Raw genomic sequence first — 21,385 nt, forward strand, 5'->3', positions numbered from 1 at the left:
GTTGATTGACCATAAATTATCATATTCAAAATTTAATATTTACAACTGTATAAAATTACCAATTTGCTTATTAATTCATTGACTTTGAATAATTAAAATTTACAAGACATTCATTAACTTATTTAGCTTTAAAGACCAAAACACGTCGGTTTTTTTTTAACGGTAAATTTTACCAACAAGAGACTATCAAGTAGCTAGTCGTCGAGGAACACCAAAAGATCACCCTATGCTATAATACATCTGAACATTGTATTTTACGATACATTTATTAAACTTTTTTATTTAATATGTAGTGTTGTTTTTAACGTATTATCAAAGTTAGTTTTCTACATAAATAGACAACTATTTTGGTTTTTTGGTTTCCCGGTTCTTTGTTATGTTATTAATGAATTCATTAAATCAAAAAAATAACTCGAAATCAACGATAATCATTTAAACAATGATAAAACAATCAAATGTTTGTCTCACTTATAAGGGGTTCTTGCCTTGGAGGTTTCAAGTTCGTTTCCCGACTCATGTGTAAAGCTCTGAAATATGGGAGCACCATTGTAAGAGGGGATTCGCTTGAGTAAAATGAGTAGTATGCAGGTGTTAAACCTTTCGAAGCCTTCCGGTAGCCAAACTTGGCCGTCAAAAAAAGAGGTTTTGATTTCATTGTTATACACACATGATTTAATGAAGCGTTATATTCTAAAAGTACAGGATTAAGGTATCAGCTATCAACAGGTAGCTAAAGAAATCTTAAAAGTAGTAAGTTGATACATATTTTATTTATAGTCAACACACACATTTGACATGCTTTCATAGTTCCATTACAATACCATTTTATTTATACTTGTTTTGGTCAGTGATAAAATATAATTCGAATTTACTCATTAAAGACTGACTATGTATGGTTGTTATGTTGAGACAAAAATTAAGCTCTATTACGGGATGTAATGTTTTTCATGTGATGTGTGATCTCGACTTTACAACAAATGTTGTAGTGACTAGATCAATTTATGAATCAATAAGACTTGTAGTCTAGCAATATTAAGGTGTGTAGTAAATATGTTTCTCTAGAACGTTGTGTTCCAGAGTTCACTTAACGTAGGTAAGGAAAGGATAACATTTCCATTCCTTTCCTTTTCTTTCGTTCATTGTCCTTTCATCTAATTCCTTCCAAAATAGAAAGAAAGAATTTGCACTACAAAACACCCACTTTTCTTTCATTTCTTTCCTTAAATGAAACTCGAGAACACACTTTTTATCCATTCATTTCATTTCCTTTCTTTAATGAAACTCGGGAACACAAGCTTCATCTTCTTTCTCTCTCTTTCCTTTTCTAAATAGAAGTTAGGAGCAGAGCGTAAATGTTTAGTGATTCAAGTTTCATGTAAGAGTAAGTCGCTCTAAAAAATATTAATTTAAAAGAAAATAAATCATTTTCAAGTTGGGAAAACAAGCCAACTAAGCTTATAACTATAAGATATAGTTTAAATTATGTTAACAATGCTATTTATAACATCTTTACTATATTATAAATACATGTTTTCTTATGACACATGTCATTCTCCTACGCATTCTTATTCATTTTTCCAGCCTCTCTCTCCTATTAATTATACATACTTTTTAAAGTTCTTTTTATATATTTTTTGTTTAATGATTTCTTTAATTGCTTTTACAAAACGTATTTTATATTTTTAAAAAACAGGTTTATTTATAAAACATTTTTATAAACTGAACATTTTTATTATTCAACGGGTTCATTGTTAAAAACACGTGGATTTTTAATTGAACCCGACCCGCCTTCTTTTCACATGTAACCGTAACATCTTTCTTTTTATCCATATTTTGTCCTATCCATATTTTGTCGATCAAAACCTTATTGATTCTCCTTTACTGTACATTCTTCAACTAATCAAACGTTTTCTTCTATTGATGGTTGGTTCTTATTATTTCGAATGTACCATTTATGTTCTCATAATAATATTTTACTTTAGTTGCTACCATATTTTTAGTGTATTATCTAATGTTGTATCAAAAGAAGTATTTGGGGATTTATGATTTATTTTTAAATTTGTGAATAATAGTTATAATTTAACTTCATACTTAATGTATTACTCAACTTTATTTATAAAAAAATATCACTTACAAAATATAAGTTGTCCAACCTTTGTAAGAAACAGGTACATATTTTTAAGTTTGTGAATGGTAGTTGTAATTTAACTTCGTACTTACTTAATGTATTACCCAACTTAATTTATCAAAAGTTATTACTTACAAAATTTATGTTGTCTAACCCGTGTAAGATACGGGTACATAACCTAGTTTGATTATCAATGTAAGAAATTGATTTAGATCTTGAGAAATTGTGATACAATAATCAATAGTTATTTTAATTTATACTTTTGTGGTGAAATTATTAACTTTAAAACTTCAAAAACCACAAAGTTTTAATTATACCATCTAAACCCTGCAACAAATAAACACAATAACAATGAACACCACTTCATCATCATCTCTCCCAACACCACCACCTGCAACTCCTAATTCCCAAATCACTGAAACCCTAACCCTAATCCTCTCCAAAACACCCAATTCCACCTCCATTTCATCATCAATCTCTCAATTCCTCCCACACTTAACCCCCACAATCATATTCTCAATCATATCCTCCAAACCCCTAAAATCAAACCCACAAACCCTAATCAATTTCTTCAAATTCACCCAAACCCACTTACCCAATTTCAAAACCGGGTCACCCACCACACTCCCATCATTCTTTTCCATACTCCAAACCCTTTTCGCCCACAACAAATGGTCCCATGCGAAAACACTACTCGTCGAATTCATTTCGTCCGATACCCGCCACTGCCTTATCCGCAGCATCCTCCGCCCCGCCCGCGATACGCCCCGTTTGTCGAAAGCGCTTTACGATACTGCCATCGGGGCGTATGTCCAAACGGGTAACCCGCATTTTGCCATGATTGTGTTTAGACGAATGAAAAGACTCCGAATTCGCCCGAAATTGATCACGTGTAACACGCTGCTGAATTCGCTGGTAAAGCATTCGTCTTTGAATTCGATTGTTTATTCTCGTGAAGTGGTTAATGATGCTGTTAAGTTAGGAGTTGTGCCTAATGTGAATATGTTTAATATTATGATTAATGGTTATTGTTTAGAGAATAAGTTTAGTGAAGCTCGGGCTTTGATGAATGAAATGAGGGAGTTTAATTGTTTACCGGATAATGTAACGTATAACACGTTGTTGAATGCTTTGTGTAAGAAGGGTAGGTTGAGTGAAGTTAGGGAGATGTTGTTGGATATGAAGAGTCACGGGTTGTTTCCGAATCGGAACACGTATAACACTTTGATTCACGGATATTGTTTACGAAAAGGTTGTTTGGCGGAAGCTACACAGGTTCTTGACTTAATGACGCAAAATGATTTATTGCCCGATGTGTGGACTTACAACACTTTGATTAGCGGGCTTTGTGACGAGGGGAATATTGAAGAAGCGGTTAATGTTGTTAGTAAGATGGAGAAGTTGAAGTTGTTGCCTGATGTGGTGACTTACAATACGTTGATAGACGGTTGTTTTAAGGCGAAGAACAGTAGTGAGGCGGTTAAGTTTCTTGATTTGATGAGTGAAAGAGGGGTTAATAGAAATGAGGTTACTTATAATATATTGATTAAGTGGTATTGTAAAGAGGGTGATATGGATAAAGCTAGTGAAACGCTCGAGCATATGGAAACGAACGGGTTCATTCCCAATAGTGTAACGTATAATACTTTGATAAACGGTTATTCAAAAGCGGGTAATTTAAAAGACGCGTTAAAGATTATGGAAGAAATGATTGGAAAACGTTTAAAGATGGATACTTTTACGGTTAATACCGTTCTACACACGTTATGTGTACAGAAGAAGCTAGAAGAAGCATATAAGTTAATTCAAGACTGTAAAAACCGAGGTTATATCATTGATGAAGTAAGCTATGGAACGTTAATGGTCGCGAATTTTAAGAACGATGACGCTGATGTGGCGTTAAAGCTTTGGGATGAAATGAAAGATAAAGGAATTGTTCCGAGTATTATTACGTATAACTCGATTATTGGCGGGCTATGTAAAGCAGGAAAAACTGAACAAGCGATTATGAAGTTAAACGAGCTTCTTGAAAACGGGTTATCACCCGATGAAACGACATACAATACGGTTATTCTCGGGTATTGTTGGGAGGGGGATGTTGAAAAAGCGTTTCAGTTTCATAATGACATGGTTAAGAATGGTTTTAAACCCGATGTTTACACATGTAATATACTTCTTCACGGCCTTTGTAGTAAAGGGTTGGTGGAGAAAGCGTTTACTTTGTTTAACACGTGGGTTTCAAACGGGAAAACCGTTGATGCGGTTACATACAACACGTTAGTCTCGTGTTTGTGTAAAGTTGGGAGATTTGAAGATGCAATGGATCTTGTTACCGAAATGAAGAATAATAATCTGGGGCCTGATAAATATACGTATAATGCAGTTCTTGATACGCTTACGGATGGTGGGAAGCATCAAGAGGCAGAGGACTTGATGGCAAAGATGATTGAATGGGGGGATGTGTTTGATGATGAAAGCGCAGGGGTTAAAGAGGAGTTAGATGAAAGTTCGAAGGCTTATTCGGAAAATATCGATAAGCTTTGTAGTGAAGGTAAGTACAGAGATGCAATGAGGGTTTTTGGTGAGGTGTTGGAGATGGGTATGAGTGTGAAGAAGTCTACTTGTATCAGTTTGATGTGTGCACTTGTTAAGAGAGAAATAAGGATGTCGAATGCGGTTTGACTGCAAAAAGTCAACGGGTGTACTATCATAAAAAGAAAACATTTTTGGTTCATAAGATTCATGTTTTTTATTAGTTGAGCAGTTATAGGTATACTGTGTTTGATTTATAGGTTGTTAAGCTTAACATTTCACTCGTTATACTGTGTCGGATTGTGTTTATTATTTTCATTTTCATTTTTTTTTTCTTTATGCGGTTTTTTGTCGATGGCTTTTTAATAAGTGAAATTGAGTTTATCTTCAGTTCTATTTTTTACAAAGGTGGCACTGATTTTGTAGTCATTAGACAAAATTTCGGATTCAGAATTTGTTCCTTGTTGGATTTCGAATTCGGAAAGAAACTTTGACCTCATAAGTCAAAATGAACTTGATTTGTGTTTTGTTTTCAAATTTTGGAAAGAGTTGCTTTTCTACAATTGATCAAATAAACAATTTTTATATTGACCGTTTCCCAACCCAAAGTAACCATTTTTAGTACTCGTCATCTGCAATCTTTGATTATAATTTTTCAGCAAGTTCCATAGAAAAATTCATGCTCAAAACCCCCCTCACGATGACCACGGCCCTTATAATGACCCGACCTTGCCCCCTTCAGTCAAAAGCTTAAACCGTGAAACCAAACCGTTGTTGGTAACGGTCCGGTTTGGGTCGGTTTTATATATCAACGGTTTGGTTTGGGTTTCTAATTATTAAAATGTTTACTTTTTATAAATGTCTATCTGGGAAATCTTAAGCCTTAAACAAAAAAAGGGGGAAAACAATTCTCTTTCTTTGTGTATTTACTGAATTTTTACGTTATGTGATTATATAGAAATACAATTTATAATTATGCATATTTTTCTTTATTATATGAGCCCAAAGGCTACTAGAGATAGATTATCGGTCACAGTTGAGGCATTAGCTAGGCGCACTTGAGACACCGATCTTTAGAACATACAACTCTATCTAAAATAAGTTTTGGGTTAAAATGAGGTGATGTCGAAATGAGTCGTTTTACATAAGGTGGTATGACAAATTCGAAATGATATGATGCATCATACAAGATTAAAAATACAAAAAAACACTATCGATACTGATACGGTCTGGGAATGATATGATGCCACAAACATTTTATTTATCTCAAAAGATAAAGGTTGACATAAGATAACAACTAGTTTCTCAAAACGGCTTCTTCGACCGGTTTATGGTAAGCTGGTTTCAATGTCTATAATCTCAAACCAGCATAAGCAGGTGGTTTGGATCGAATTCGAGACCGATTCATATCAATCTTTAAACCGGTTTCGGGTCCCATACTGGTTTTATAGTACACCTCTAATAATATTATATTAAAACGCTTTGGAGGTGAATTCACTCTCCACTACTACTACTGCTGCTGCTGAGGTATCTCTTCTTACTGCTGCTGCTGCATCCAATTGTCACGTAATCGATACATATACTAGCTTACATATTATTCCTTCGTGTTTGATTATCAATTTCAATTAACTGCACTGCTCTGCTCCGATTAAACTAGTTGTTTTAGGTCTCCTGTGCCCTAACTTAATTGTTTTCAATTTCAGTTTCATAGATTCTGTTGTGTTCAACGAATACGTCTGCTGTATACGTTTCAGATCTATAATTAAATACACAACTATTTCTGCCTCAATTACATCATATCATATGATTCCACCGTTTTAAGCCTCTAGTGTATTGTGATCGTTTATAATAATAATAATAATAATAATAGTATAATTACTCACATATGATATCTATCTTCTGTGATATGTACGTACGTGAATATAAATGTCATGTTCAAGGTCTGCCAGCCTCTTCTATTGCTGGATCTTAAAGTGATTTAATTAAGGCAGAAATACTTGTGTATTTAATTATTTATTTATAGATCTGAAACGTGAGAAGTGTACAAATAACTAGAGAAATTATTATTACATTATAACTTTTGAACTAGAGTAATTATTATTACACTATATTATTTTTTATAACATAATTACTCTAGTTCAAAGTTGTAATTACTCTAGTTATTTGTATGTTTAGTATGTTAATTTTATTTGTACCGGATCCCACCCCTATATATATATATATAAAACCTTTTGATGTTTTCTGAACTGAAACAAGCAATACATTAAGAATGACAGAGTTCATTCAGTTCACTCAACCGTTTTCATCAATATTATATTATGATTTTGAAAGTTTCCTCACATTTAAATCTAATCTAATATCTTCTGTTACATGTATTAACATGGATTTGATGTTAAAAATTGGCTTCTTCTTTGATGACGGTCATTTGTGTATATATATATATATAAATCAGTGGTTCTTATATGATGCTATAATCTTTGTTATTATTAGTAAAGAACAGATTTTATAGTTTGTAACTGACAATTTATTATTAAGCATCAAAGAGATCAAGTGTTAGCTTCTCAACAGTCAACAACAACCTGATTGTGAACTTTGACTACTTAAAACAAATTTTACAGTTTACAGCACTTTGCTTTCAGGACCCTCTATTAGTTCTGTGTTTTAACATATATTCGTTTTTATTACAAATAGAACCTTACTTTCAACATGTTGTATGTTATTTATCGACAATTAAATATTATTGAAATTGGAAGACTAATAGATACTATGAGAGTATGAAACAGCAAATCGTATGTGGTCTTAAAACTTAAATCAGTAGCGACCTATTTAAGTGATTTTGTACAATTAACAGTAATTATGCCACAAGGAGCATCGGGAAGACCATTGATGGGAAAGTTGACACTTGAAAATTACCTCAATTTGGAGCATATGGACACCATCTCTCCTCCTATTCTTCGAAAGGTGAGGGTCTTAATCATTGTTTATAAACCTTGAATATTTCCAGATAGTTTTAATACATTTAGTTTATTGATGATTTGTATTTTATCAAAATTATGAACACCTTTTGATTACTTTACAGATACTTATGATACATGGAATCAAAAGCTGCAATGTTCCAAAGGTTATGTGATCTTAAGTGGCCGTTTTTACCATTTACTTAGAAATAACAGGTCAAAGCAACGAAACGGGCCAAAAGTGATTCGGGTATTTTTAAATGTTTGCAACCTCAATCTTAAAAAGTAATTTATTTAATCATATGCTTAATTGTTTATAAAATAATTTATGTCAGGTCAACGCAACACAATCAGACCCGTTTTACCTTGTCTTTACTCAACTTCTAGTAATTTGTATTATTCGGTATCACTGAATCAAAATAAATAATAAATGTGTATTTTCAGGGTGATTTGTTAGGTGCAGTGAGGTCAATTAAGCTGATGGATGCGCACCGCTCGACTCTGCAAGCTGATGTCTCTTCAAACGTGTTCCTGAGTGTAAATGATGTAATCAGAGACATCTCACTTCTGCATTGGCAAGAATGCTGCATCACTGATATTGAAACCATCAATTCAGTCACTGATTTTGGAGAAGAGTCGCCACCTAAACGCTTCAAACCCGACTGCAGCACTGTTGTGAATGGGCCTGGGCCTCTAGCATTGGGCTCACAAAAGCAGATTATGGACCAGAACAGTAAAATGGGCAACACGGAAACTAAGAGGAGTGATCTGGTCAAGAAAGCTCCAATCAAATGGAAGGATTTTGTGATTGAAGCCAAGTCAGCACCTCACTAACGGTTTTGGCAGAAACGCATGTTATAGGAAAGGAAAGTGAGTGTGAAGATTATGCTTATTGTTAGAATATTGGTGTACCTAATTCAAAACAGGAAAAACTAAGTACAAGGTGTCATAAATGTGAATTACAGCAATTGACTAAACAAAATATTTCTGAAATATTATATCGAAAATTAGGATGTTACAGTGTTTCTCCTGTGTTTTTATATTATTATGTGTTCATAAATGACTGGATTAAATAACTTTTATGAGCCAAAAGTAAAAGTCTGGTGAAAATGGGTCTTGTAAAAACAATTATACTTAATAAATGATATTGTAAAACTATTAATACTTGCAATGAATTTGGCAACATTTTTTGATTAAACTCAAATGTGTATAGATGATAAACATGAGTGGTTAAACTCTTGCGTCTTATCTTAAATGTTAAAATGAAATTTTATTTTAAGTATTTATGTGTTGGCATACAACTTGTTATGTTTATAGTGTTCATTTACAATATCTTGCCTTGTTACTTTTCTTAATTAAAAAACCATAAGATATGTCGGGCGCCTTGTTCAAAGTTGTTTTTTAAGCCACATTATTGCTTAATGTTTGCGGTTATTCTCGCCCTCTTTCTCTCGTGTTACGTTGAAATTTGCTATACTTATTATTTTTTCAATACATACACAAATGAATGATGATTTAACATTTCTTGTTATTGTAGTATTAGAAGCAAGATTGGGAAACTCGGCAAACAAAGTAGTCACCGATGTTGAAAATGTGGCTAGATCCGTACACTTTGTCCAAGATTCAGTGACACATGCTTGTAAGAATACGTCTGACTGTGCTGATTACTGTTGCACCAATTCGTTTCTTAAATTGTGTGATGGGATTTTGCTCATGCAATTAGATGAAGAAGACATTAATCATAAGATTTATAACTTCAGTGTTTGAATGCATTTTTGTTTTAGTTATTATGTGTTTGCAACATATGAAGAACAAATTATGATCATAACATTGCAATATAATTGATTGAAAGCATTTTTTTTATAATTATTATATGATTGTATCCAACAGTATTTCTACCAACCAAACCATTACTAGAAAGTAGAAACTCAAAACCTTTATACTTGATTATATGACACGTAAGTGACATCACAAACTTTTCTCAAACAACTCATTTACTTTCATATTTGTTTTTAACATATATTATTATATTAATATCTAATTTAGTTTTTAAGATCATATCGATAATAGGGATATAACTAAGAATAAAAACTATGTTTAATATACAAATAGGTGCTCTAAACCTTCACGTTACAGTTGTAACTCGGTTGTTTAGTTCGATTTGCTAAGTAACAAACGATGTGTATAACTTGTAACACCCAGACTATTTCAAGCCTAATCCATTAATTTATATGTCATTAATTATAAAATACTATGTATACTAAAATAATGCTATTATAGTTAAAAAAAAACTTAAAATACTTTTATTGTGTTAAAAGATGTAAGTTTTGTCACAAAACAAACACCGCGCGAAACGAGTTGCGACGACCTGGGTAAAGGGAAAGTCCAAAAATATACAACTAGGTGCTCTAAACCTTTTTTAAAATAAACATGTTTATAAAATGTCAGAAACTTGTATTTAGAAGTTCCGTTTTTTAAACCATTATCTGTAGCTAGAAAACAGGGGGAATTGCAAGTTGGAAACTAGAACATGAAAGATGAAGAAATTAGTCAACACATTCAACAAGGATTACATTGATTATTACAATTACAAAACATAAGATCAACTTAAACCACATTACTCATAACATTACCTTATTATAAAAGAACCATAATATTACCACATGCTCATTTCATTTGATTCAAGCAACCTGAACCTGGATAGTTTTCGGCTTCTTGGGTTCTGGCGGAGGCAGTTTCTCGACGGTGACCGTAAGCACCCCATCCTGAGAAACCGCATTATCTTATCCGTATTCGCGTTCTCGGGCAAGACAAACTTCCTCATAAACTTACCATTTCTCCTCTCCATCCTCACATACTTGACTCCTTCTTTCTCTTTCTCTTCTTCTTCTTCTTCTCTTTTTCTCTCTCCGCTTATCACTAACACGTTGTTGTCTTCCACCTGCACCTTTATCTCTCCGGATTTCAAACCCGGCATGTCGATGATAAAGACGTAGGAGTTGGGGTACTCCTTCACGTCAGCCGGTGTTGCAGCCATTGCTCTGGCGTCACGAACGTAAGCGTTGGTGGTTGACTTGTTTCTGGTGGTGGGCTCGTCGTTTAGGATGTGGTGGAGGTCACGGAAGAATGGAGAGTCAAAACCCATTAAGCTGATGTCCATTTTCAGAGTAATTGTGTTACGAACCTCTCTGGCCCAACAGCAGCTGCTCAAGCCCAAGACGAACCAGATGGATACAATCGGCCCAAGCGTCACACAAGGAAGCCTAACAAATTTGTGGATTGAAGTGCAAGCTAAATGATCACATGATTCCCTGATTTTTCTCATTATTTACTAAGTCCTAGGAACATTGGTAGAGTTAGTTGTGCATGTTTCCCTTAGAATAAGGAACGTGGGAGATGATCCCTGTTTCGTTGCATGTTTAAATTCCAGTTTTGCATTATGAAAAATATCATAAAATTGCTCCAATTGTTGTTTCCTTTGGGAGTGTAGCCTACTAAAACAAGGCCTACCAAATTGCAGAATACGATTAAGAACTGAGACCTGTTTTGAGTTACAGCTTGGTGATGATGATGATTTGAATGGTGGATTTATATTATAGAGTTGAAGCATGAACTGGTAGTTTCTGGAAGGATCAGAATATGAGAGAAAGGAGTTTCTGGAATATACATGAAACTTCTTACTTCTTATTATTCCAAAATCAAAATACCCAACGCCTTTTTGTAAATATTGTCACGTGTAAGCCTTAGAATAGGGAAATGACAAAAATCATAGCATTTTTTTCTTAGTTTTAATTTTATATTTTTATTATTCAAACTTTAATGTTTGAACCCGTACTCCGCGTAGGCAATGTTTCACCTATGGTAGGAAGGTTGAACATCGAATGGTTGAAAATAATTGTGTCAAAACATAATGACGGATTCTGAAAATTTTATTTACGAAAGGTGGAAAATTCTAGAAGTCTTTTGTCTATTGTCATATGATAATTTTTCGGTTCAATTTGTGTTGGATCAGGTCAGGTAATATAAAAAAAAAGATTATCAAAGTAACAAATTTTATTTAGTCTATTTTATTGTTTTTGACTTTTTTTTTCTTCTAATTCTCATGAAAGCAAAGATACAAGATGCTCATTAGCGAACTAACGTAACTGAAATTTTTTAACCTAGATGTCGTGATATAACAACTTTTACATTTGGATCATGGTTGTATAATTATATATTTTCATTTTCAAAAAGAAATTGAAGTATTAAAGAAATTAGTATATCTTTAATTAAAGTATCAACAGGTGATACACTACTTTTCGCCTTCTTTTTTATTTTAATTTTAATTTAAAAAGTTTAGTTTTGTTATAAAAATCTAGTTGTTAATTGTTTACATTACATGTACGTGATTTTCATTTTCTACGGAAATCATAAGAAAGAAATACCTAGGAGAAAAGAAAAAAGCAAAATAAAATTAAACATCAAGAAGAATATTATTGACCATCTGTAACATCATTAAAAGTAACCTTCCAGAAACTACTCTCCCCTCCCTCATTCATCCATGTTCTTTCCAGAAACTTCTCCTTCCTATAAATCCATCATTTAACTTCCCATTCTGAATGTATCACAACAAATTATCAATATCTAATTTCTATTATTATTATTATTATTATTCAAATTCAGCTATTTCACTCCGATTTCAAAACAAAACATGGACATCAGTTTCATGGGTTTCGACTCTCCCTTATTCCGCGACCTCCACCACATCCTAAACGACGAACCCACCACCGGAAACAAGTCAACCACCAACGCTTACGTCCGCGACGCCAGAGCAATGGCTGCCACACCAGCTGACGTGAAGGAGTACCCCAACTCCTACGTCTTTATCATCGACATGCCGGGTTTGAAATCCGGAGAGATAAAGGTGCAGGTGGAAGACAACAACGTGTTAGTGATAAGCGGAGAGAGAAAAAGAGAAGAAGAAGAAGAAGAAGAGAAAGAGAAAGAAGGAGTCAAGTATGTGAGGATGGAGAGGAGAAATGGTAAGTTTATGAGGAAGTTTGTCTTGCCCGAGAACGCGAATACGGATAAGATAAATGCGGTTTCTCAGGATGGGGTGCTTACGGTCACCGTCGAGAAACTGCCACCACCCGAACCCAAGAAGCCGAAAACGATCCAGGTTCAGGTTGCTTGAATCAAATGAAATGAGCATGTGGTATTATTATGTTTTGAATAATGGGTAGGATGGTTGTTGAATGTGATGAGTTATAATGTGGAGTGTTGAGTGAGAAATCGATCTTATGTTTGCAAATAATGGATTGTATTGACTAAAATGTGTAATGTGATTTTCATTTTCTTGGTTTCCCATTTATGATTCTCCTGTTTTTTAAATCTTAAAAACTTAGGGCGTAACCAAATACGAATTTTACATCATGCTCGACCCAATCCGAGCTTATGTTGCTAATTTGAGAAAAGAACTTAAACCAGTCAAAGTTTAGCTTGAATTTGTGTGTAGTACCTTAAACGAGCAAAAACTTGTCTTAAGCTTAGTTGAATAATAACTACGAGAGTTACATATAGAAGTTGCTACTCTCTCCGTCCCATTTTAAATGTTCATTTTTTCATTTTTAGTTGTCCCAATTTAAATATCATTTTTATAAATATAAATTCAATTTCCAATTGTGCCCTTACTATTACATATATTAGATGTTTCATTTCCAATTTAGCCATAATAACTTAAAGGACATTATTGTTATTTTACAGCTAATAAAATAAAATGATCAAACCCATGACATTTAAAATGGAATGGAGAGAGTATAACTTAAAAATACATCAGACTTACTTTTTTATACAAGGCTAGAGCTCAATCTCAACAACTAAATGAACTTTAATTGAGGCTAGGGCTGTTCACGAGCCGAGCCGAGCGAAGGGTTGCTCGTTGCTTGGCTCGTTTACAACCGAACCGAACCGAACGGCTGAAATTCGAACTGAGCGAAAACCGAAACGAGCCAAAATCGAATCGAGCATTTTTCGATCGAACATCGAGCGATTTCGAGCATTATTTATTTATTTTTCAATTTAAAATTTTCAATAAGAAACAAATTTGAAGGTTGTAAATAATATATTTTATAAATAAATTAGTAGTTTTTAGACAAACATGTAATATATTGTAAATTTCTATTAAAAGTAAGTTTATAGTGAGACATAATGATCATGTAAACAAACTTTTAAGTATTCTAAAAACTTGAATCGAATAAATAAAATTATAAAATTGACGGAATATGAAAAATTTTAAGGGGTAAAAATAATTGTAAGTTTCTATTTATGTGTTTTGTCTATATATTTATATATTTGTTCATATATAATTATATATAAAATAAATTAAAAATATTCGAGCCGAACCGAACCGAGCAGACCCTTGCTCGTTGCTTGGATCGTTTACAAACCGAACCGAGCAGAGCGGCTCATTTTCAATCGAGCGAAAAAACGAGCGAGCATTTTTCGAGCAATTTTCGAGCGAGTTTGAGCGACGAGCGGTTTGGACGGCCCTAATTGAGGCATTGACTCGATAATGTTTGGCTTGGGCTTTTTTATTCTCAATCGAATGGCTTGTCTTGCTTGCACCCTTAAGAGTAAGACATAAATGTGGGGTTAAAATGGTCAATTTTTTATTCACATGGCACTTATATTTTAGTTCTAAACCAATTTTGTTAGAACTAATTAAAATCAAAATTCTCTTATATTTTAAATTGTGTTTTGATTTTGCACCACGCTATCTTCATGTTATAAATGTTATAAAATAGAAATGAAAGTATTAATGCGAAAATAATAAGGGTAAAAACAGGAGACTATTCAAAGTTGTTGAATTTGTAATGTAAATATGTTGTAATGTAATAGTAAACAGTCAAAACCAGTATTCAGTCCTAATGCATCTCCTCGCCAAAGACGTAGTCACGTGCGATTTTCCCGTCTGTAACACGTGCGCAACGATTCTTCTCATAATTTAAATTTTCTACCCTTCCAGTATTAGTAACATATCTTAGTGATCCCTTGACTCCTTGACCCTACCATTATACACTCTATATGATATAATCCATGGGAGGAATTAGAGATGGTTCGTGTCCGACTGTCCGTTAACATCGCCGTGTTCTTTTAATCTGAACTCTCTTAATTATCATTGATTAAGTAGTCGAACGGAATTTAAAAGAAATTATTTTCTACCGGTACTGATAGATACCATTGTACTCCCTTTTCTTTGAACGCCGAACAGTTGTACGATTCTTTTGAAACTCAAAATACCATATTAAGAAAGAAATTTTCACCAACAAAAAAAGCACAATGATCTAGTTAACTTCTACAAGTAAAAGGGGTTGTGTTAACTTCTATAAGAGTCCAAAAGAGAAAGCTAGCAAAAGTAAAAGGGCTCAAGTGCCTTAAACCTCATAGTTTAGGGGGGTAAATTGCGATTTCCAAATGATCTTGGCTTAGTTAACTCTACACTACCATTATATAAACTCACTTCTTCTACTCATTGTAACGAATTGCTCTCACTGCAACTAACGTCGACTCAACAAAAGGTTAGATTTTGTAGGTTCCCAGCCGGATCTACACGAGATATCGCGTTCTACGTAGGTGCGGAATCCCTACGTAAGACGTTACGAGTATAGAAAACGATACGAGCTAACACACGATACGATAATCAAACACACGTTGTATTTCAACCGTAAACACGTGATACTATGATCACTGAATACAAACTCTCTGACTCGAATACACGAATAACAAAAACTGAATTTCTTCTCAGCCGTAACCTAGCTGAATATATAGGCGACAACTTCGCCTGGTAAGTTCAGGCGAAGTTGTTCCTAACTTCGCTTGTTCCACAAGTTCGCCTATAACTAGCGAACTTGTGATAACTTCGCTTACATACAAAACTCAAATCTAACTAACACGATTACAGACACTCGACACTGAACTACTGACATCATGCACCAACAGACTCCCCCTTGGCAGTAGCTTCATCTCTTTAGCTTCAAACACGTGTCTTGTAATATTCAACAATCCTGCATCTTCATCTTTAAGCATGAACTCCTTCGCGTACACAAACTGATACAATTCTTTGATATTTCTTCGCTTCGTCTTTCCAAGCAGGAATATAAAATATTTTCTTCTCATGCAACACCTGCAAATCAGCTTGTGACAAGTTCACTAGATGCATCGGATCGTACACTCTTAGCAGCTCTTGTTCATCTTCGTCTTCCATCACTGCTTCAGCTGTTTCACAATCAACATACCACCACTTTAGATCTTTGAGCACATCCTTGGGCATCTGTTTCATCAAGGCACCGGATCGGCTTATACTTCATAATCATCCAAGGTTTTCCATCTGCTCTCAAACCTCTATCCTTGTCTTCAACAAGTTTTCCCTTTTGTGGTTTCAACAGCTCAAATTTCTTCTCTTTTATACTCTCTTTCCACACAATTTTCCCAATAACTCTAGCCATATTATCATCACTTCGGTTAATCAACCCCAATCTGGCTAAGTCTTTCACTTCACATTCTGGCAGTGTATTCAACGATCTTAACAGTCTTTTAAAATACTGAACACCGTCATATCTCTTAATCACGAAGAGCCTCAACTGCTCATCATATATCCAGCAAATAATCCCTTTCTTCGCTTCAGCATAACCTTTAATGTTGTAACTCTTCTTAAACATTGTAGGAACCGCTGGTTTCTTCGTTTTGACGAACCACTGAGCATAGCCTTCTTTCCATCTAGGCTGCTCTTCCCATTCAGATTCATCACTTGCCATCTCTTTACTCATATCTGCTTTCTCAACATCTGGAATGTCATGCTCAATATTTTCCTCAACTATCTCTCCCTCTTCTATCTCTGTATCAATCACAATCTCTTCACCAATTTTCTCTATCTCTTCACTCGGTAATACATCATCATCACCAACCAACTCATCATCCATCTCCTCAACTTCCACTACCACCACATCATCACCACCAGCTGCAGTTGTCGACTCCCCCTGAGTTGTGGAAGTTCCAAGAGCTTGATCAGTTCTTGGCAACTCACCACCTGCACCTTTTGATGCATTGGGATCATCGTCTCTATCATTTCGTCTCTTGGTCCTCAATTCATCGCCTTTACAGCTCGTCTCCCCCTGCGATGCCAAGAACGCCTTGAAAGCATCTATGATTTTTCCATGTCCTACCAGCAGGGACGACTGCATCTGATTCTCTGCAACTAGGCGTTGAATAGCCTGGGTCTGGATAAGATTAATCCTTGACTGCTCTGCCACGACCCGTTCAAGTGCTGCTATTCGTTCAGAGTTTGATAGGGTTGCATAGAAATCGAACCTCATATGTGATATATCTTGAGTGTACTGAGGAGGGATTTCCGATGTCACCAGGACCTCAGAAGTAGAAATAGACGTAACCGCAGGTGGTATCATCACCGATAACCCTGCAGTGGCCACAACAGTCGACTCGATAAATTGTGCCACGACCTCCGTTGGAATAACAGTCGGAGGCGGCAACGAAACGATCTCAGGAGCCGAAAGTTGGAAAGTAGTGGGTGGGAGGCCAAATGATGAGGAGGTAGCCACCACGGGAACATCCGTAGCGCTTGGCCTCGTAACCTGTAATGATGAGGGAACCATTGTCATACCGGATAGTGCTGGTGGAGTGAAACGTACCACCCTAGAGCTCTCACCGGCTCCCGATCCTGCACCTATCGGTTCCCTTCTTGACCTCCGGATCAACTGTTGTACCTCTTCCTCATAGTCTGACTCGCTGTCATCATCAGTTCTCTTTCTTTTCCCATGAGTCCGTTCATGTGTAACCAAAATCCTTCTTGCCTCATCAGAACCAGCCACCGTAGCAGCTGTCCTAGTAACATTCACAGTCGAAGCACGTTCAACCGGGACCTGTACATTCTCCTCTGGATCAACCCTTTCCATGTCAAAAAATCCCTGACCGCCAAACGCTGCGTCAAGGTCAACGTTCTCCTCAGATGACACAACAGGAGCAGCAGGTATAGCTTGAGGTGCTCCTGCCTGTTGTGGTGCCGGGTCCCTAAACTCGTCCCCACGAGCAGGCACATACCCCGGGTTGATCAAGTACCCAAAAAGTGGAGTATGCCGAGGACGGAGCTCAGGTTTGCTCCTCGCACTCGAAGATCTGCATTGGGCGAAGATTCTTTTGTTCACACTCTCTACATATCTGATTGGACGGCGCTGAGGTAGCGTAGGAGCAACATGATTCAAGATCATTTGTAGGAATCTTGGATACATGATGAATCTCTCACGCGCCATCGCCCTTCTCTGACGATCTATCTCATAGAAGACCATCTGACTAAAGCTGTATCGCTTGTTGTAAGTCAGAGCAGTCATCGCCGACTGCATGGTCGCACCCATGCCATCAGTGCCCGCCTTTCTCCCTGACATGCATACAATCATGACATGCATGAGAAAGCGCCACTGGTCAAGCAAAAACCCTTTCCTTCTCTGCGTATCCCCCAAGGGACCAGAGTATCCCATCCTCAAAAACGCTCCATCACGGAAAGGAGCTACAAACTCTGTCGGGTCATCCCTTGTCTCATTTCCAAACCGTAAAGCCGCCCGGATTTGTTCAGAAGAGAACTGAACAATCTGATTGTTGACTGTTGCGCGCATCACCGGGGGTTCGACTCTACAGTCATATTCCACGGTCTGCCAAAAATCCTCAATGTTGGGCAAGGATATCGGCAGAGTTGTTGTAATCGCGTGGAATATCCGCGAGCGTAAAAGAAATGTGATGATTTCGCGGAAATCATCAACTCCGCTCGCCTCCGGGTCTAATGTTATGTACATGTTATGACCCGGGAAGAACTGTCTCTGGTTATCACCTCCGTCATCACCGCCTGCACCACCTGCTCCAGCAACAGCAGCCATATCTGCAACAAACAGGTTAAGTTAGATAAACGTCAAAGCAAGTCACAAGTTCGCCTGTTACCATGAGCGAAGTTGTGATCTATTCTGTATAGGCGAAGTTAAAGGTGGGGCGAAGTTGGGAACAACTTCGCCTCAACTTGAACTTCGTCTGATAACTGTTAAGTAAAAAGGTCCAGGCGAAGTTAATGATAACTTCGCCTAACCACAACATCACCTCATAAACTGTTTCAAAAACTATTATCAGGCGAAGTTAAACCTCAGGCGAAGTTACGGATAACTTCGCCTAAACTGTAACTTCGCCGAATTCGAATCGGCAACAGTTAGGTTTATCGAACGACGTGTAGATGATGAAATTGGAGATCGAGAACTCCGTAACACATGATTTTATGAAGTTTTAGACGTTCAAGTAAATTACTATCACATAAATACAAGTTTGAAATCGGGTGTTTAAGGTTCGAAAGAACGAGGTCGAGAATCGAGTCGAAACAACCGATGATTAACCTCAAAAGACATTGATTATACGATGAAAGAACCCTACACACCTTGAAATCGGATCACTGCAGTGTCTTGACACGTTATCTTCACGGGAATCAGAACACTCACGGGCTCGTGTATGACTGGGTAATCGCTTTTCTGCCTATCATTCGGAAAGATATGTATGAAGACATGCACAACTCTTAAGGAGTTTTCACATAAAATCGAGTAGATTTAGTTAGTATCACTTCTACTTTTACGCACCATAAAAAGCTACCATGACATACAATGACTGTTCTAAAGTCTTTTAGGCCTAATAACTTCACTAGTTAAGCACACAGAATCAGTATATCTATCACTTTCCAAGGTTGGATCAATTTTCTGTTAACATAGTAAAGAAACTTCTTACGAAGTAGTAGACTTGAAAAATAATTTCATCTCCCTTAAAGAAAAAAAATTTAACTTCAATCGCCCCGACCAAATCAAAGTTTTCAGGTAAACGGCTATCCCGAAGATCCAATGGATCAGCTGGACCGACCACATACTAGTATGTGTCCTTCTAACTAAGTATGATCGACTAATTTTCAGCGAAAGAATGAAAACACATCATAAACAGCCCCGGTCAGTTTCAGTCATCTGGTTAATGGCTATCCTCATATTCTACAAGTAGAAATGAGGACCAAACATATCCGAAGACATGTCCTTCAAACTGAGGCAACCGACATAATTCTAAGCGATAGTGACGTTTTTTTTTTTTTTTTAATTCAAACACAAACACACGACATGGTTACTCGGGATTGATCATCCCATTCAGCTCAACAAGGTTTTGAAATCTAGTTTTGTCAAACGCTTTCGTGAACAAGTCAGCGAAATTATCTAACGTGTCAACCTTTTCGAGCACAATCAGTTTCTTCTCAGCACAATCTCGTATAAAATGATGACGAATGTCAATATGTTTAGTATTACTGTGCTTTACGGGATTGTTAGTTACTGAGATAGCAGCAGTGTTATCAATGCAAATAGGAGTAAGTGAGAAATTCAGACCATAATCGCGCAACTGTTGTTGAATCCAAAGAACCTGGGAGCAGCAGTTGGATGCTGCCATGTATTCTGCTTCACAGGTTGAAATGGCGACTGAGGTCTGCTTCTTGCATTGCCATGACACTAATCTGCCACCAAGAAACTGACATCCACCTGTCGTTGACTTCCGACTCTGATTGCACCCTCCATAATCAGAATCTGTGTACGCGACTAGCTCCAATCTCCTCCTCTCGAGTACCACAACCCCAGCTTCGGCTTGCCTTTGAGATACCGCAGTATCCTCTTCGCACCCTTCAAATGAGATTCTTTTGGGTTTGCCTGAAAGCGTGCACAAAGACAAACAGCGAACATTATATCAGGCCTAGAAGCAGTTAAGTACATTAAAGAACCTATAATTGCCCGATATTGGGTTGGGTCCACGTCTGCATCGTTGTCTGAATCAGCACCCAATTTGTGATTGACGCAGACTGGAGTATCATATGGAGTGCTGTCCTCCATCTTGAAACGTTTGAGAACATCATGGACATACTTCGTCTGATGAATGAACATCCCATCTTTCTTCTGATCAACCTGCAATCCTAAAAAGAAGGTTAGTTCACCCATAGCACTCATTTCAAATCTCTTCTTCATGACGGCCTCAAACTCCTGACACATGGCGACCTTTGATGCAGCAAAGATAATGTCGTCCACGTAGACTTGCACCAGTAGAAAGTCGCTCCCTTTTCTCTTGAAGAACAATGTGCTATCAATCTTACCTCTTTCAAACTCATTCTCAAGCAAGTAATCGGATAACGTTGAGTACCAGGCACGAGGTGCCTGATGTAGTCCATACAGCGCTTTACTTAGCTTGTACACGTGATCGGGAAAGTCAGGGTCAAGAAAACCCGGAGGTTGCTCAACGTACACAACCTCATCGACTTTACCATTTAGGAACGCACTCTTCACATCCAACTGAAAGACCTTCATCTCCTTTTGAGCAGCAAATGCCAAAAACAGCCGAATGGCTTCCAATCTTGCCACAGGAGCAAACACCTCATTGTAATCAATCCCCTCTTGCTGATTAAAGCCTTTAACAACCAGCCTCGCCTTGTTCCTGATAACAATCCCTTTCTCATCTCTCTTACATTTGAAGACCCATTTCGTGCCTATCGCATGCACATTCTTCGGTTTTTCAACCAAATTCCATACTTCCATTTTCTTAAACTGAGCTAACTCTTCTTGCATGGCTTTGACCCACGAGCTGTCCTTAAGAGCCATTTGATAGTTCTTTGGTTCAATCTGGCTGATGAAGCAGGTGTACAAGCATTCGTTGATAATGCCCGTGTCTTTAATGCATG

The 21,385-nt window shown here is 36.5% G+C and overlaps 3 protein-coding genes and 1 pseudogene across 3 annotated transcripts; 3 read left to right on the forward strand and 1 right to left on the reverse strand.

The window, feature by feature from the left end:
• The first annotated feature begins 2,472 nt into the window (after positions 1–2,472).
• Positions 2,473–4,921, forward strand: LOC143582469 (uncharacterized). Its single transcript, XM_077065026.1, has one exon. The coding sequence runs from the start codon at positions 2,480–2,482 to the stop codon at positions 4,808–4,810; it is 2,331 nt and encodes a 776-aa protein (XP_076921141.1). The 5' UTR covers positions 2,473–2,479; the 3' UTR covers positions 4,811–4,921.
• A 2,414-nt stretch (positions 4,922–7,335) lies between these two features.
• On the forward strand, positions 7,336–8,627 carry LOC143580602 (uncharacterized). Its single transcript, XM_077063581.1, has 3 exons — positions 7,336–7,621; positions 7,740–7,781; positions 8,059–8,627. The coding sequence occupies exons 1-3, from the start codon at positions 7,517–7,519 to the stop codon at positions 8,446–8,448; spliced, it is 537 nt and encodes a 178-aa protein (XP_076919696.1). The 5' UTR covers positions 7,336–7,516; the 3' UTR covers positions 8,449–8,627.
• Positions 8,628–10,258: 1,631 nt separating this feature from the next.
• LOC143580613 (17.1 kDa class II heat shock protein-like) lies at positions 10,259–10,774 on the reverse strand (annotated as a pseudogene).
• A 1,521-nt stretch (positions 10,775–12,295) lies between these two features.
• Positions 12,296–12,926, forward strand: LOC143580623 (17.1 kDa class II heat shock protein-like). Its single transcript, XM_077063596.1, has one exon. The coding sequence runs from the start codon at positions 12,305–12,307 to the stop codon at positions 12,785–12,787; it is 483 nt and encodes a 160-aa protein (XP_076919711.1). The 5' UTR covers positions 12,296–12,304; the 3' UTR covers positions 12,788–12,926.
• Positions 12,927–21,385: the final 8,459 nt, after the last annotated feature.

Source organism: Bidens hawaiensis, unplaced genomic scaffold, assembly GCF_021521415.1.
Source record: "Bidens hawaiensis isolate Kalapana, Puna unplaced genomic scaffold, B.hawaiensis_p1.1 tig00001511_1, whole genome shotgun sequence".
NCBI classification, from domain to species: Eukaryota; Viridiplantae; Streptophyta; class Magnoliopsida; order Asterales; family Asteraceae; genus Bidens; species Bidens hawaiensis.